Source organism: Triticum aestivum, chromosome 2D (genome assembly GCF_018294505.1).
Source record: "Triticum aestivum cultivar Chinese Spring chromosome 2D, IWGSC CS RefSeq v2.1, whole genome shotgun sequence".
NCBI lineage: Eukaryota > Viridiplantae > Streptophyta > Magnoliopsida > Poales > Poaceae > Triticum > Triticum aestivum.
The window spans coordinates 531,144,396-531,160,880 of NC_057799.1; the positions used below are offsets into that span (position 1 = coordinate 531,144,396).

General features: G+C 43.5%; 1 protein-coding gene and 1 pseudogene across 1 annotated transcript; both read right to left on the reverse strand.

Annotated features, from left to right (window-relative positions):
- Positions 1-8,540: 8,540 nt before the first annotated feature.
- LOC123049803 (BTB/POZ and MATH domain-containing protein 2) lies at positions 8,541-9,767 on the reverse strand. The gene has a single exon (XM_044472676.1). It carries the CDS (start codon positions 9,708-9,710, stop codon positions 8,598-8,600), a length of 1,113 nt encoding a protein of 370 aa, XP_044328611.1. The 5' UTR covers positions 9,711-9,767; the 3' UTR covers positions 8,541-8,597.
- A 4,501-nt stretch (positions 9,768-14,268) lies between these two features.
- On the reverse strand, positions 14,269-15,417 carry LOC123049804 (BTB/POZ and MATH domain-containing protein 2-like; annotated as a pseudogene).
- Between the last annotated feature and the right edge of the window lie 1,068 nt (positions 15,418-16,485).

A 16,485-nucleotide genomic window follows, 5' to 3' on the forward strand; every position in this document is an offset into this window, starting at 1 on the left:
CCCAAGGCACCTCGGAGGTGCCTTCCCCCTTTAGGACTCTCCCTTCTTTCTTATCTCTTGCGCATGGGCCTCTTGGGGCTGGTGCCCTTGGCCCATATAGGCCAAGGCGCACCCTTACAGCCCATGTGGCCCCCCGGGGCTGGTGGACCCCCTTGGTGGACCCCCGGACCCCTTTCGGCACTCCCGGTACAATACCGATAAAGCGCGAAACTTTTCCGGCGACCAAAATAAGACTTCCCATATATAAATCTTTACCTCCGGACCATTCCGGAACCTCTCGTGACGTCCGGGATCTCATCCGGGACTCCGAACAACTTTCGGGTTTCCGCATACATATATCTCTACAACCCTAGCGTCACCGGACCTTAAGTGTGTAGACCCTACGGGTTCGGGAGACATGCAGACATGACCGAGACGCCTCTCCGGTCAATAACCAACAGCGGGATCTGGATACCCATGTTGGCTCCCACATGTTCCACGATGATATCATCGGGTGAACCACGGTGTCGAGGATTCAATCAATCCGTATGCAATTCCCTTTGTCAATCGGTATGTTACTTGCCCGAGATTCGATCGTCGGTATCCCAATACCTAGTTCAATCTCGTTACCGGCAAGTCTCTTTACTCGTACCGCAATGCATGATCCCGTGACTAACGCCTTAGTCACATTGAGCTCATTATGATGATGCATTACCGAGTGGGCCCAGAGATACCTCTCCGTTTACACGGAGTGACAAATCCCAGTCTCGATCCGTGCCAACCCAACAGACACTTTCGGAGATACCCGTAATGCACCTTTATAGTCACCCAGTTACGTTGTGACGTTTGGCACACCCAAAGCACTCATACGGTATCCGGGAGTTGCACGATCTCATGGTCTAAGGAAAAGATACTTGACATTGGAAAAGCTCTAGCAAACGAAACTACACGATCTTTTATGCTATGCTTAAGTTGGGTCTTGTCCATCACATCATTCTCCTAATGATGTGATCCCGTTATCAATGACATCCAATGTCCATAGTCAGGAAACCATGACTATCTGTTGATCAACGAGCTAGTCAACTAGAGGCTTACTAGGGACAGGTTGTGGTCTATGTATTCACACATGTATTATGATTTCCGGACAATACAATTATAGCACGAATAATAGACTATTATCATGAACACAGAAATATAATAATAACCATTTATTATTGCCTCTAGGGCATATTTCCAACAATGAGATCATGTGGGAGCGGGACATCAAATTCCCCACTGTTATCAACGATGCCTGGGCTAAGCACCGGCCAGCAGGTAATCTGGGCTCTGTCACGCTCTCTTTGAAAGAGGTAATGAAGGAGCTACGGCAGTGGAGTTTGGCAAATTTTGGTAATGTTCTAAAGGAGATTGAAACATTGCGTAGTCAGCTAGAGGAGCTGCAACTCACGTGTGCGGATCATACACTGGTTCAGGCTAAGCTAAACCAACTTGATGAGCTTCTCTACAAAGAGGAGATGCTTTGGCTCCAACGGTCTCGGATTGAATGGCTGAAAGAAGGGGAGCGCAATACCAAATACCTTCACCGCCGTGCAATTTGGCGCGCTCGACGCAACCATATCCAGAGACTGTTGAAGGCCGACGGTTCATGGTGCAACGCGCCGTCCGATATGGAGAGGATGGCAAACTCCTATTTTAAGGAGATATTCACTAGGGATCCTACCCTGGACCCGAATGTGGTGTTGGATAGTATTGCACCAAAGGTTACCGAAGAGATGAATGAAGCACTATGTAAAACATATACGGAGGAGGAAATATCCTATGCATTATTCCAGATCGGGCCGTTGAAGGTGCCGGGTAGTGATGGATTCCCGGCCAGGTTTTATCAACAAAACTGGGCTGTTCTTAAGAAGGAAATCGTGGCTGCAGTTCAGGATTTCTTCATCTCCGAGATTATGCCTGAGGGGGTTAACGACACAACGATTGTGTTGATCCCTAAAGTTCCTCATCCTAAGGAACTAAAGGACTTTCGGCCCATCAGCTTGTGTAACGTGGTTTATAAGATCGTGTCGAAGTGCATGGTGAATAGGCTCCGCCCTCTTCTCACGGAGCTTATATCTGAAAATCAGAGTGCGTTCATCCCTGGTAGGCTCATATCTGACAATTCTATTATTGCATTCGAGTGTATCCATCACATTCAGTCTGTCAGGGATCCGTTAAATGCTCTATGTGCTTATAAACTCAATTTATCAAAGGCCTATGACCGTGTGGATTGGGTTTTCTTGGAGAAGGCACTGTCCAAGTGGGGATTTTCCGAACAATGGATCTCACGAGTCATGGCGTGCGTAACCTCAGTGAAGTACGCCGTCAAATTTAATGGCAAGCTGTTGGAGGCCTTCTCGCCCTCAAGAGGCCTCCGCCAAGGTGACTCGTTATCCCCCTTCCTCTTCCTTTTTGTAGTTGATGCTCTCTCTGCTCTCATCAATAAGGCTATGGGGGAAGATGGACTGCAAGGGGTCAAGATCTGTAGAGGTGCTCCTGTCATCTCACATCTTCTGTTCACGGACGATTCCCTCCTATTTTGCCATGCTTCGGAGCAGCAGGCTCTGTTGGTTAAAGGTGTGTTGAACACGTATTCGACGGCGACTAGACAATTGATCAACCCGTCGAAATGTTCCATCCTTTTCTCGGAGAACTGCGAACCAAGTGTGTCTCAGGAGGTAAAAAATGTGTTGGAGATTACACAAGAAGTCTTCGAGGCCAAGTATTTGGGGCTTCCGGTCCCAGAGGGACGAATTCATAAAGGAAATTTTGAAACTATCCAGGAGAGGCTGTGGAAGAAGCTCATAGATTGGAGTGAGTAGTATGTATCATCAGGTAATAAGGAGATTCTAATAAAAGCCGTAGCCCAAGCCATCCCAGCCTATGTTATGAGTGTCTTCAAACTACCAGCCTCGGTATGTGACGAGTTGACACATATGATACGCCAGTACTGGTGGGGCATGGAGAACGGGAACAAAAAGATGGCCTGGATGAGTTGGGACAAATTGAGACTGCCTAAATCTATGGGCGGCATGGGGTTTAGGGATATGCTATCCTTTAACCAAGCATTGCTTGCAAAACAAGCTTGGCGGCTGTTGGATACGCTAGAGAGTTTGTGTGCTTGGCTGTTAAAGGCCAAATGCTATCCCTCTGGCCACTTGTTGGATACGGTATTTTCTGGCAATGGATCTTCAGTGTGGAAAGGAATTTTGCATGGCCTTGTTCTGCTCAAGAAAGGAGTGATTTGAAGGGTGGGGAACGGGACTGACATCCGCACTTGGAGGGATCCTTGGATCCCCAGACCTTCGTCATTCCGTCCTATCACACCAAAAGGTAACTGCAGACTAAACCGTGTTGTTGATTTTATTGATGACAATGGTGCATGGTGAGCTGATCGTCTAAGAGAGTTTTTTTGGCCTATGGATGTGGACTACATTCTAAAAATCAGAACCTTGCCCCGACAACGTGGTGACTTTCTGTCTTGGTTCCCGGAGAAGAGCGGTGTTTTCTCGGTAAAGAGTGCTTATAAGCTGGCTACATGCGATCACAATGTGAATTTCGCCAGTGGTTCTTCTAGCGCCAACCCAGAAGGGACTCGATCATTGTGGAACCTGGTCTGGTCGGCTAAAGTGCCTCAGAAAATGAAGATTACCGCCTGGAGGGTGGTGACCGGAACACTAGCTACGCAACAATGCAAGAACTTTCGACACTTGGCCACGCGTTCCCAGTGTCCGCTCTGTGGGGTGGAGGTGGAGAGTACCTTTCATGCATTGATAGCTTGCACTCATGCGAGAACCCTGTGGGTGAACATGCGTAGACGCTGGCCGCTCCCAAGCGATGATCTTCTAGTCGACAACGGCATGGAGTGGCTAATGCTCCTGCTTAGCTCGTGCTCGGATGCAGTCTGAGATATGGTAATCATGCTGATTTGGCGCATTTGTCACATTCGTAATGAAGTTTACCATGGCAAGGAGGCACCACCCATGCTGGCCCCGGTGGAGTTTTTGGACAGTTACTACAAATCAATCAACCTCGCTGGCAAGTTTTCAACTGATGATATTATCAAGGGGAAAATGCCAACGATCTCCATTGAAGCATCATGTCTTAAGGATCCAGTTCCTATGCTGCCTTGGCCGGCTCCGGCGCATGGCACGGTGGCCTTGTCTATTGACGGCTCGTACCACCCGGAGGATGGGACAGCGACGGTTGGAATGGTCTTAAGGAACAGCGAAGGGGTGATCTTGTTTGCGGCTTATCGCTATATCTTTCAGTGTAACGATCCGCTGGAGGCTGAACTTCATGCAATGATGCAAGGTATGGGCCTTGCCATCCAACATTCGAACTGCCCTGTGGTGGTACAGTCTGACTCCTCTCAAGCGTTGTCGTGCTTGACCTCGGGTGCATTGCGGCGATCTGCATATGGCCATTTAGTCTTGGAGATTCTACACTTAGCTGGTACTAGGGAGTTTTTACCTCAGAAACTTTGTCGTTCTCAGAATAGAGTTGCCGATTGTTTGGCGAAGTATAGCCGTACAGAGCGTGCCACCGCTGTTTGGCTTCGCGCGGCTCCACCATGTATCGACGACTTGTGGCCTCTCAACTGTAACTCTATGAATTTGCAATAAAACTCCCTTTACCCCCGCAAAAAAATACAATTCCTATTTTCAAAAGGTTTCACTTTTTTTGTGCAATTTATAAATTATTATTTTCAAATCAGGTGCAATGGGACCCGAGACCTATTGGGTATTTCCGCATGTGGTCAGTGGCCTTCTCGTTTTCCGAGTAAGGTAAGGTGAATAAGAAGGCTTTTGATGTTCGGTTAGTTTCGTGTCTTTTTAAAGTACGACAAACCCTTACAAAAATCAGATAGACATATAAATCCTTGAGGGTGCCAAAGTTGTGTTCCTCCTGCCTCTGGGCCACCACCGTTTCAACAGAGAAAACTGGTTTAAACTGGGGAGCATGTATAAGCAACGACTGATAAACTTTCGATGTAGATTAGAAGATGCCGAGAACAAAACACCAGAGAGGGCTGCATAACGCCCTAGGCCAGTCCAAGACGGGAACACAACTCTCACACACTTCCAACGAGGTCGATGATGACCAACCTTCGTCGGTACAAACTGGAGCCGGAGGACTATGTTTTAGTGTCGATATGGTGGTGCTCTATGAGTAGTAGATCTCAAGCTCAGAGGATGACACCTCTAGTTTTGATCTTTATTGATTCTACCTGGCAATGGCAATTTTTATGTGTCGTTCCTTGTTTAAAAACCATCACTTGGATATTGCTTAGACTTGCTGTCTGGAGCTAAAACCATGATCTGACTTTAGTGGTTGGATCAAACAATGGTTGTGCTTGTGCTTCGTTCCCTTTGTAGATGCTTCGCTTGAGGAGAACTTTCTTCTGGGTGTTGCCAACCATATTGGTTGATGTTGATGTTTTCATGGTGCATCTCATTGATCAGTTGGGCATGACTTCTAGGGCTTCAGTTGGGTATGCTGTCATCATCTTCTCTTTTTGTTTTATTTTAATAATTTATTTGTGTGCATTCTTGATGTCTCCCCTAGCTTTTGACATTGAATTGTTGATTAATCCGGTTGTACTAAGTATCAATTTGCAATTAATACATTACCTTCTGCCGAAAAGATATAACAGTTGAGCACTCTCCTAACATTTTCTGTTTGGTTGCACCCTCTCTTCTCAAATACACAATGTCGAAAAATATATGTGATGCATTCTCCTGCTCCAAATTTACATTCCTGGTCGTGCTAAGTTTTCCTTACATTAGAAATATTAAATCTCTATTTGGAACATATAAAACCATCACAATGTGAATCACAAAAGGACATAATGAAACTACACAACAACTATAAGAAAATGTCATCTCAAACAAAAATTGTAAGAAAATGTGCCATTGCATTCACAACTACCATAATATTTGGTTGCATGCTAGGTCAAAAGCTTCACTTCGAATTATATAATCACACTGATGGTCTACCCTTGCTGTGTTACTGGTCTGTTGCTGATTCACTGAAACTATAAGGCATTTCGGCATTACATCAAATAACAAGCACAATTACTATTTATTTTGGAATGAAAATTACAAATATTATAGTTGTGGTCAGCCTTTGCCGAGCACTGTCTGTAAGTCGAGTGCCTTTCCGCCTGTATGCCAAGTATCGGTCATACGCCGGGAGCTTTTTGTGAAACTCACTTGGCTTGTATAGAAGCCAAGTACCTTTTTTTGTCATGTATTTTCCAGTCACTAGTCGGCTTAGGTGGACATAAGCTGAGAACCTGTGTTTTGACACTCGGCTTATAATAAGATACAAGGCAGCGTGTCATTCAAAATGCTGACCGGCAACTTGACAAAAGGAAATCGTTCACACAACAAAACTACTTCTCTTCCCGACGCAGTAGACATATTTTTTTGAGTAAGACACTCGTTACAAAGGTATAGCGCGTTACTTTTATTTAAACCTAATAATAAAGGGGCTATTGCTTCTCGCGGTACGTCATCGAAATTGCCCCCAAAGTTGAAAAATATTAGCCCCCATGCTACGACAAATCCTAAACGACGCCTTATGCGCCTGTTTCTTCAATTTTTTCAAACGGGCGCACAACCCCCCGTTGTGCTGGGCCGGCCCGTTTTCCCTTTATTTTCTGTTCAAACTGAAGCAAAAAAGGTGTGCTCGGGCCTCACGTGTGCGTAAATACATCTTATTTTCTTTCATTCTTTCTCCAGGTCGCGGTTCTTATTCGTTTTTTCTCTTGTTCCCTTTTCCTTTTTTTGTTTTTTAAATGCACGAACTTGGTTCAAATTCGTGGTTTTAATTCATGAACTTTTTTCAAATATCATGAACTTTCACCAAATTCAATGAAATTTTGTTCAAATTCGATGAACTTTTTTCAAAATAGATTTTCCAAATTCGATGATTTTTTCAAAATCGATGAACTTTTTCAAATTCGATGAATTGTTTTCAAAAACTATGAACTTTTTTTTTCAATTTGATGATCTTTTTTTAAATTCAATGAGCTTTTTTCAAATTCAATGAACATTTTATCAAATTCAATGAACTTTTTTCGAAATCGATGAACTTTTTTCATAATTTGTGATTTTTGTGTGTCATATTTTTTTCATATTTATGAGCCCGGAAACAGAAGCTTAGCCAAAAAAAAGCAAGCAACCCTAGTTGATCGAGCGAGCGAACGAACGAAGGGAAGCCGGGGCGAGGGAGCGAAGCCACGATGGGCCGACCGATTAAGGGGGCGCGCTTGGGCGCCAGTTGCTCTCAGTGGCGCTTAGGGCGCCACTTAGGAGCTCCCCCAGGCCACCTATAAGCGATAAAAAACGTTTCACATAGAGGATTCCCTGCCTAGGCCGACCCATACAGTAGGAACCTTTTATACTGCACTCTGTGCGCTGGGAGAAGACACAGCGCGCCTGTTTGGGCTGGCCCATGTCCTGGCGGTCTGTTTTTAAATTTTGTTTTCCTTTTCCGTCTTTGTTTTTATCTACTTTAAATAATTTGGGACTTAAAAAATTCGAAAACAGAAAATGAGAATTTTATATAAAATGTTTAATAATTCATAAATATTTGTGGATTTATAAAATGTTTGTGATTTTTAAAAATGTTTGCATATTCAAAAAATATTCACAATTTTGAAAAGAAATGTTCGGGAAATCAAAACATGTTCATGATTATTTAAAATTTCGTGTATTAAAAATGTTAATGAAATTGAACAAAATTTCAGCAACTCAATTTTTTATGAATAAAAGAATATCCAAAAAATTAAAAACTATTCATGACTTACAAAATGGTTTATTGATTCATAAAATCATTGTTGAGGAAATCGTTAACTGATAGCTGCTCGGTTGGCTGGCGAGTAGGGGATTAATAGGCTAATCGGCAAGTTAATCGGCCATTTAATCAATTACTCGGGTGATTAATCGGTTAATCGGCTACTCGGTGACCCTACGAGTAGGGATTAATCGGCAAGTTAACTGGTTAATCGGATGAATTCTTGAACAGGGCATAAAATGTTCACTGATTCAAAAAATGATCATGCATTTAGAAAATGTTAGTTAAATCAAAAAAATATTCATGAATTTCAAAAAATGTTCCACCAAACAATATCCAAAAAATATGTTCGTTGATTCTAGAAATGTTCACATATTCAAGAAAAATATTTAATTTTTTTTCACAATTAAAAAATGTTTGCAAATAGTATAAAATGTTCATGAATGCAAAAGTATTTATGATTTTAGAGAATGTTCGAAAATCCATAAAAATGTTCACGATTTCAGAGAGGTTCATGAGTTTTAAAATGTTCAGGATTTTTAAAAATATTTCACGATTTCATGAAAATGAGTGATAGTGTATATCGGTGATAGAACAAAATGTGATCATGGCAATTGAAGATTTTTTTTCCCGCGTTACAACACGCGGCCTGTTTTGCTAGTGAGACTAAACTATCAATATGAAATCAAATACTTTGATTTGCTGAGCCTAGCTACTAGTAAATCTAATTGACACCCTCGTATATTTTTGTGAGCTAGACACTCACTGGCAAGTTACTATGCATACACTAAACTACCAATATGAATAGATGACTTCGATTTGGCGAGCCTACTTGTCTTCTCCAACAGTTCAACTAAGGCCAAAGGACATGTTTCTTTGAGCTTAACATACCCTTGGCTTGTCATCATGTCATCCATTCCCCGTGTATCCAAAGTGGCAATAAACCGAATGCATGCATCGTTCAACCTGCTGCAATGATGCCAGTCAGCGAAAGCCAGCATACTCACCACCGTCTTCACATCGATGTTCTTATAGAGGATGCTTTCACATATAAGCTTCAACCTCTCCATGGCATACCGATCCGCCGCGACAAGCAAATGGCTGACAATATCTTTATAGTCATCACGTCCAATATCATCCATGGCAGGCAGTGAATCGGTGTATATAAAGTGAAGCAGGGCCTCGAACACAGCGGGCTGCATGTCGTTGATGGTAATACGACTCATGTCCTTCTCTCTCATCGCGCCATACAGCTCCGCTTTGAACACCGGCGATCGCATCGCGAGCACCAGCTTGTGGGCGGGAAAGGCTTCTCCTTGGACCTCGAAAATCACGTCGGTCCCCTCTTTCCCCTGCAGCAGCTTCCCAAGATGATCCGTGATGTCCGACGGCGGGACCTCCTCGACAAACGATTTCTCATCCTCGACAATTGTGACGACGCACTCAACGGTGAGGCGATCGTCGCGGAGGTAAGGCGACCCCTCCAGCTCGCTCCTTTTCTTGAACACCCAGTCGCCGGAGCAGCTGGTGCCGCCGGAACCAAATTCGCGAGTCTTTGTCATTGTGTGCGGCGGCGAAGATCCGGTGACGTCCACCAGACTGAACCTGAAGGACGCCCTCACCCTGGCGTCCTTGTGGTCGCTGCATAAATCGAGGAACACCCCCACGTAGTCTCTGTAATAATCGAGGTCGCACACACCCCAGGGGTAGACCCGAAATTGCCAGTCGTAGCCTCCGACGGAGAACGCGGCGGACATTGCGCAGCCGCCGTGTAGTAGCGACCGGTGCAGGCTGTACCCTGCGATCTCGAACACGTGAGAGCCTTGGCCTTGCTGCACCCCCACCGTGTTCGCGGCGTGGCGCGTGGCCGGGGTGTTTGTGCTTCCCATCGCCGCGCGCTGCCCGTGTCTCGCTGTCGCTCTCGCTCACGGGGATTGGGGTTGGGGTTGTTTCGGGTAAGACGTACGAAGCGGAAGTGGGCTTTTGTATATGGAGGCATCTGGGCCGCTGGCCGGGTTTGGACCTGGACTACTCGGACTCGGAAGGCCGAGACAGCCTTCCTTTTCGACCCTGGGGCGGATTTTGTCGATCCTCGTGTCGTGATACAATGCGAACATCAAGGGCACACTCACTGTACGGCGTACCTTTCACATGGTGGGTCGGCCAGGAACCTCACCTATTGATAAGTTTTTCTACCTATTGAGTATGCTCGCGTTGTCTCGTTCACCTAAGCAAACCATGACTTAAAATCCATATTCCAGGAAAAAGTAAGGAAGTGTGCTCAAAGTTTTTGTTTTCTTCCGAAAAGGAGGCTTGACCCCGGGCCTCTGCATCATTGTGATGCACACAGACATAACTTTGTCCAAAGTATTAGGTTCTTTTGTTGCAAGTATTGCTTGGACTTGCTCTTCGGTGTGAAAACCCATCATCTCGCCTTAGTGGTTGAATCCATCAAGGACTACTGAAAAGTGCACATAACCTTTGAGCGGTGATTTTTTTTGGTGAGGGCTCCTCGAATGTTATTTGTGGCTGAAGCTTTGCAAGAATATCAAATGTTTGATCATGTTTGATGTCCCAAAGTTTTAGTTTTTTTTTAATTTACTGTTCATGAGGGTGTAGGGGCACCCGGGGTGCAATCAGACCTTTCTCCCCATAGAAGTGTGGCAGTGCATACCTTTTCCTTTTTGGATGGACAATTAAGAGTTACATTGTGGTCAAATATGATACATATAGTTCAACAAGATAGCATTTATATGTTGGTGTAGAATGCTAAATACCCATCATCACGACATAACTATTTTTTTTCTTCTGAAGTATCGAATATATTATTACAAGCTAGACACTCATCATAGAAGGATGCAAAGCTATTTATGGGACTAACTGCGAATGTGAGATGAAGATATTGATTTGTCAATCATGCATGTTGTGGTCTTCTCCCACAATTGTACTAAAACCAAAGGACATGTTGGTCCCGGTTGGTGCCACGAACCGGTACGCATGCCCCCCTTTAGTCCCGGTTGGTGGCACCAACCGGGACCAAAGGCCTTGTGCTGCCCCGCGTCAAAAGTTTAGTCCCACCTTGCTAGTTGAGAGAGCTCGAGAGTGGTTTATAAGCGCTGCTGCGCCCACCCTCTCGAGCTCCTCTCAACTGCAGGCTTTCGGGACTAACCGTTCTCTTTGCCTGTGGGGCCTACTGGGCCTTCTGCGGGCCTGAATCCTGGCCCATGGATGGGTTTCAAGTCGTATTCAGGCCGTGGTGGCCCAATAGGTGGCATAATTTTTCCCTGTTTTTTGTTTTCTCTTTTTCTTTATTTATTTTATTTTGTTTCTACTTACAACAAAAAACTTATTTATTTTATTCCATTTTGTTTCTAATTACTTATGTATTTTACTTTATTTATTTTATTTTACTGCTGCTATTTTTATTTATTTTACTGCTGCTATTTTTATTTATTTTATTAAGGTTTATTTATTTTATTTACTATAGTTTAGTTTATTAAGGTTTATTTATTTATTTTATTTTATTAAGGTTTATTTATTTTTATTTATTTTATTTACTATAAAAAATGAACATAGATGCGCCTATAGAGAAAATTCAACCTAAATTCATAATAAATTTCTATGAAATTCACAGAAATTTACTCTGAATTTAGGTCAAATTCCCTGTATAAGGGCATCTATTTTCACTTTGAGAGGAGCTCAACAAGGCAGAGAGGGACGGGCTTATAAACCGGTGTGAGCGCCCTTCGGTTGGCGATGTGGGACTAAACTCTGACCGCAACTAGGACCAACCCTTTAGTCCCGGTTTGTGGTATGAACCGGGACTAAAGGGTGAGCCTCTGGTCCCGGTTCAAGCCACCAACCGGGACCAATGGTGGTGGGCCAGGAGCGAGGCCCATTGGTCCCGGTTTGTCCCACCAACCGGGACCAAAGGGGCCCGACGAACCGGGACCAATGCCCCCACGAGGCCCGGCAGGCCCCTGGCCGCACGAACCGGGACCAATGCTCACATTAGTCCCGGTTCGTGACTGAACCGGGACTAATGTGAATATTGTCCTGTGACCAAAGCCCAGTTTTCTACTAGTGTTTGAGCTCAACGTATCCTTGGCTTGCGATCACATGTCACTTTGGCATGACTTTGGAGGCCACTGCTTTACCTTTTCTTTTTAATGATTTGATTATGTGCATCCTCATTGTCTTGATTAGTTCTCAAGTCTCAACATAAGGTTGTTACACAATCCGAGTGCACTTGGTATCAACTCAGTATATTGGTATATTTATCTTTCACCAAAAAGATCAAACAGTCTAACATTCTCTCTGTGCAACAACTTTTGTTCTTTCTCACCCCTCATAAAATATGGAGTACTCAGAGATGGAGAAAGATGGCATCCTTTCTCCCACTTTGAATTTGCGTTCATTTGTGCTTTCCCCCCTTACATTTACATACATTAATTTATGTATGAAATACATAAAATAATCCCAAAATCGTAAAAATACATAATGGTAACACCAAACCAGAATTATAAGAAAATGTGCCAGGGCATTCAGAACTATCATAAGAGTTATGCCTCTAGAAATGTTCCAGCCTGGCGCCGTCTCTTACCGTGCCATATCAGATTTTTGTCTAAGGCCACATAATTAATGTGGAGAGATGATGAAAGCCATGTGTTAGAGACCATCTTTAAACATAATACTTTACATATACCATAAAATGTTATAGTATCATCCAATTAGGCTTCGCGATCTTAATAAAAGTGTGGTGGTGGTGGTGGTGGGGGGGGGGGGGGTTATAATTTAGCAATACTTTTTATAAAGTTATTTTAACAAATATTAAGCCGATATAAGAAAAATGCATTGGGGTAGTTGTCTCTAAAATTACACCATCTACTAGGAGAGCACCCAAACAGCCGATGCACTTGTCAATGATGCTAGATCAAAGGTTCGCTTCGAATTATGCAAGCACACTCGTGGTCTACTTTGTTGCTAATTTATTACAACAAATATCACCATTATAGCAAATAACAAATCGGACACGGATTTTTGGGACATGGTGCCACGCGACGCCGAAATCTTGGCCACCCACTTGTGCTTTGAGATTACTAATTAATACATGACATTTTCTACTACAATGGTAGCTACCCAATAATACATTGGAATACGCCACAGTGAGTGGGCCATGACACTTTAAATTTGTATATGCACTTTGTCTGATACTTGAGTTTTGGCACTCTGTTAGATGTGTTGGATTTAAATCCCTGCTGGGTACTTGATGGCCTGCATGTCATTTAGAACAGTCTTTATGCAACCAGTACGAGTTAATGGGGTGGCTTGTGCGGGGCATGTATTTTAGATATGCTTCATGCAGGTGGGTGTATGAAGAACAATGTTGAATCTTATCATCAGATAGGCTGGGTAGGGGGCAAATTTATTTACACATGATTACTTGAAGTGTGAGCTACGATTCGGTCATTCATAAAAAAATTCCCATGTGAGGAGCTGGAGAATCGGTGTAGGTGTAGGACATTGATGAATACATGAATGACACTAGGACATAAACATAAAATGCTGGTGTTGCTGGAGCTGATGGACATACAATATTGTTGGCACGGCGGAGAGGATCGAGAGAAAGAGAGAGGTGAAGAATATGGACTACTCTTAGACGGTCATTGGGTGACACATGCCCATCAAAGTGCTATGTGTGTGTGTGTGTGTGAGAGAGAGAGAGAGAGAGAGAGAGAGAGAGAGAGAGAGAGAGAGAGAGAGAGAGAGAGAGAGAGACGGACTGCAGCTACAATTTCACGTCTACATATTTTCCGAAAAGAAACTCTAAATTTTCATGTATGAGTTCTAGCTTAGCCGTGCCATGAACAAAGAGCAAGAACTAGAGAAACAAGATGAGTGAGAGAGGAGCTGCGGAATGAACAAGGGATGGGGAGAAAATGCATGCGATGGTGCAGGTTTCCTTTAATGTACGCTGCAAGCAAACGAGAGAATAACTCGTTTGATCAATAGTGTGGGATCAGTGTGGTCATCAATGGGGCTTTAGCTGCACTAGTGCAGATATGTGGACCATACTCATCTATTATCCGTGGAATACGACCTATATACATTTTGGCAATGTAAATACAACACGAATCATGAGAAAATGAGTGGTGTGGATACCATCCTCACGTGGCACGTCCACTCATGATTTATCGATAATAAACACCACCTATAATTTGTTTTTGGAACCGATGATTAACATTTATGATACGATAGTGGTCAATTGTGAATTTGTGATATATATAGTTCAACAAGATGACATTTGTATGCTGGTGTCAAAATGGTGATTACCCAACATATATTAATAACTAATATAAATTGTTTGGAGAAAAACTACTTTTCTTCCCAAGGAGCAGATATATATTTTTCTGAGCAAGACACTCCATAAAAGAAGTAGCAAGCTATTTATGCAATCGAACCGCCGACTTGAAATGAAGACTTTGATCTGCCGATCCTACGTGTCATCTCCCATAGTTCCACTACAGCCAAAGGACACGTTGCTTTGAGCTCAGCGTATCCCTGACTTGCGATCACATCATCCAGCTCTGTTGTACTCAAAGACCCAATAAACCGAACACACGCATCATTCAACCTACCACATTGATGCTGACCAGCCAAAGCCCATGTAATTACCGCGGTCTTCGCATCAGTGTTCTCACAAAGGATGCTCTCACATATAATCTTCAGCCTTTCCATGGCATACCGATCCGCAGCGACAAGCAAATGCCTGATAGTCTCTTTGTAGTCATCTTGGCCAAGATCATCCATGGCGGGCAGCTAATCATTGTATATAAAATGGAGCAGGACCTCAAACACAGCGGGCTGCATGTCACCGATGGTAATACAACTCATGTCCTTTGCTCTCATCTCACCATACAGCTCCGCTTTGAAGACGGGCGACCGCATTGCGAGCACGATCTTGTGGGCAGGAAAAGCCTCTCCTTCAACCTCGAGAACCACGTCGGTGCCATCTTTCTCCCGCAACAACTTTCCAAGATGCTCCGCGATGTCGGAAGGCGGCACCTTAGCAATCGACTTCACATCGTTGACGAGGGCGATCTCCGCGACGCACTCGATGGTGAGGCGATCATCGCGAAGGTAAGGCGACCCTTCCAGCTCACTTCTTTTCATGAACTTGTGAAGGCCGACGCATGTTTTATCGGTGGTATTCAGCTCTGTTGCCCCCGTTGTCAAGGTACGCGGCGGCGCAGACCCGGTGACGTCCACCAGGCTGAGCTGGAAGGATGCCCTCACGCTGATGTCCTTGTTCTTGCTCTCTAAGAAGACGTACGCCGCCACGTAGTCTTTGCAGCAATCGATGACTCCACCGGGGAAGAAGTGAATTTGCCAGTCGTAGCCTCCGACGGTGAACACGGCCGATCTGCTGGACACCGCGAGGCGCTCCCGTTGCAGGCTGTAGCCTGAGATCTCGAACACATGAGAGCCCTGCACCGTCTTCGCGGCACGGCGCGCGCATATGATGCTTCCCATGGCCGCTTCTCTTGTCCTGCTCGGACTGTTTGCTGGTGTGATGGCGTGCCGTGGCAGGGACCGGAGCAGATTCTTTGTTTCTCTTGCTGGGGTTTGTTCGGGGGAAGACCCTGATCCGAATACTCGGGCATTCCCAACAGAAAATAAATAGGCAATCTCGGCGCAGTCCGTTATCTATCAGCCGTTGTAATCCATCCGGTCCAACTACAATAGGCCTAGCCCAGTAGTGCCATGGTTCGTCCATAGCCCATAAGCGACGCTCCTATCTTCTTTTCGTAAATAGTAGCAACCCACTAACTATTTTTTTCCTAAGCATGCAATGCTTCCATAAACAAACCATACATGTCTGCCATGTCATTAATCTACCACCCCCTAACTATTTTTTCAGCAACTCTTTCACATCAACAAATCATGCATGGCTGCCAAATCATTTGTCATCACATTATAATTAATTCTCACAATTATTCACAATCAACCTAATTATCAATGTTTTCAGTCTATCAGCCGGCAACACGTGGGTTAGCTCCTATACCAATTCACTAAACTAACTGTCTGGGAAACTTAAATATTTAAAGCATTGGCCGATCTGCTTGTATACGTGACACATTAAAGCGATCTTTTTTCTTTTTATTTAAAATTCGAAATATTCTAATATATTTATTTTAAAAATTAATTTACATAAAATTTTCAAAGACGTTCACCGCACATTTAGGAAGTGTTCGTGCATTGTCAAAGATTTATTTGCACAATTTTTAAAAAATATGCGAGCATTTAAAATATATCCGTGAGATTTAAAAATGTTATAATTTTATAATCTGTTCATCACTTTAAAATGTTTATGAAAATGTAAAAACTTGATTGTATAATTCTTAAAAAATTGCGTACCATTAAAACCAATTCATGACATTTAAAATATTCACGCGTTTCACAAAATATTTCATTTTACAAATGTTCAACATTCAACATGTATTTAAAAATGTTTAACGTGTATCTAAAAAATGTTCAATCTGTATATAATTTTTTTGCAACGTGTAATAAAAAAATCAACATGTATCTCAAACAATGAAAAATAAAGTAAAAAACAAAAAACAGACATAAAAAATAAAAAATAAAAAGGAAAAACCCGCGTAG

What these genes read in the sequence shown, in the direction of transcription:
- LOC123049803 (XM_044472676.1), bottom strand. Translation starts at nt 9,710, where the DNA reads ATGGGAAGCACAAACACCCCGGCCACGCGCCACGCCGCGAACACGGTG.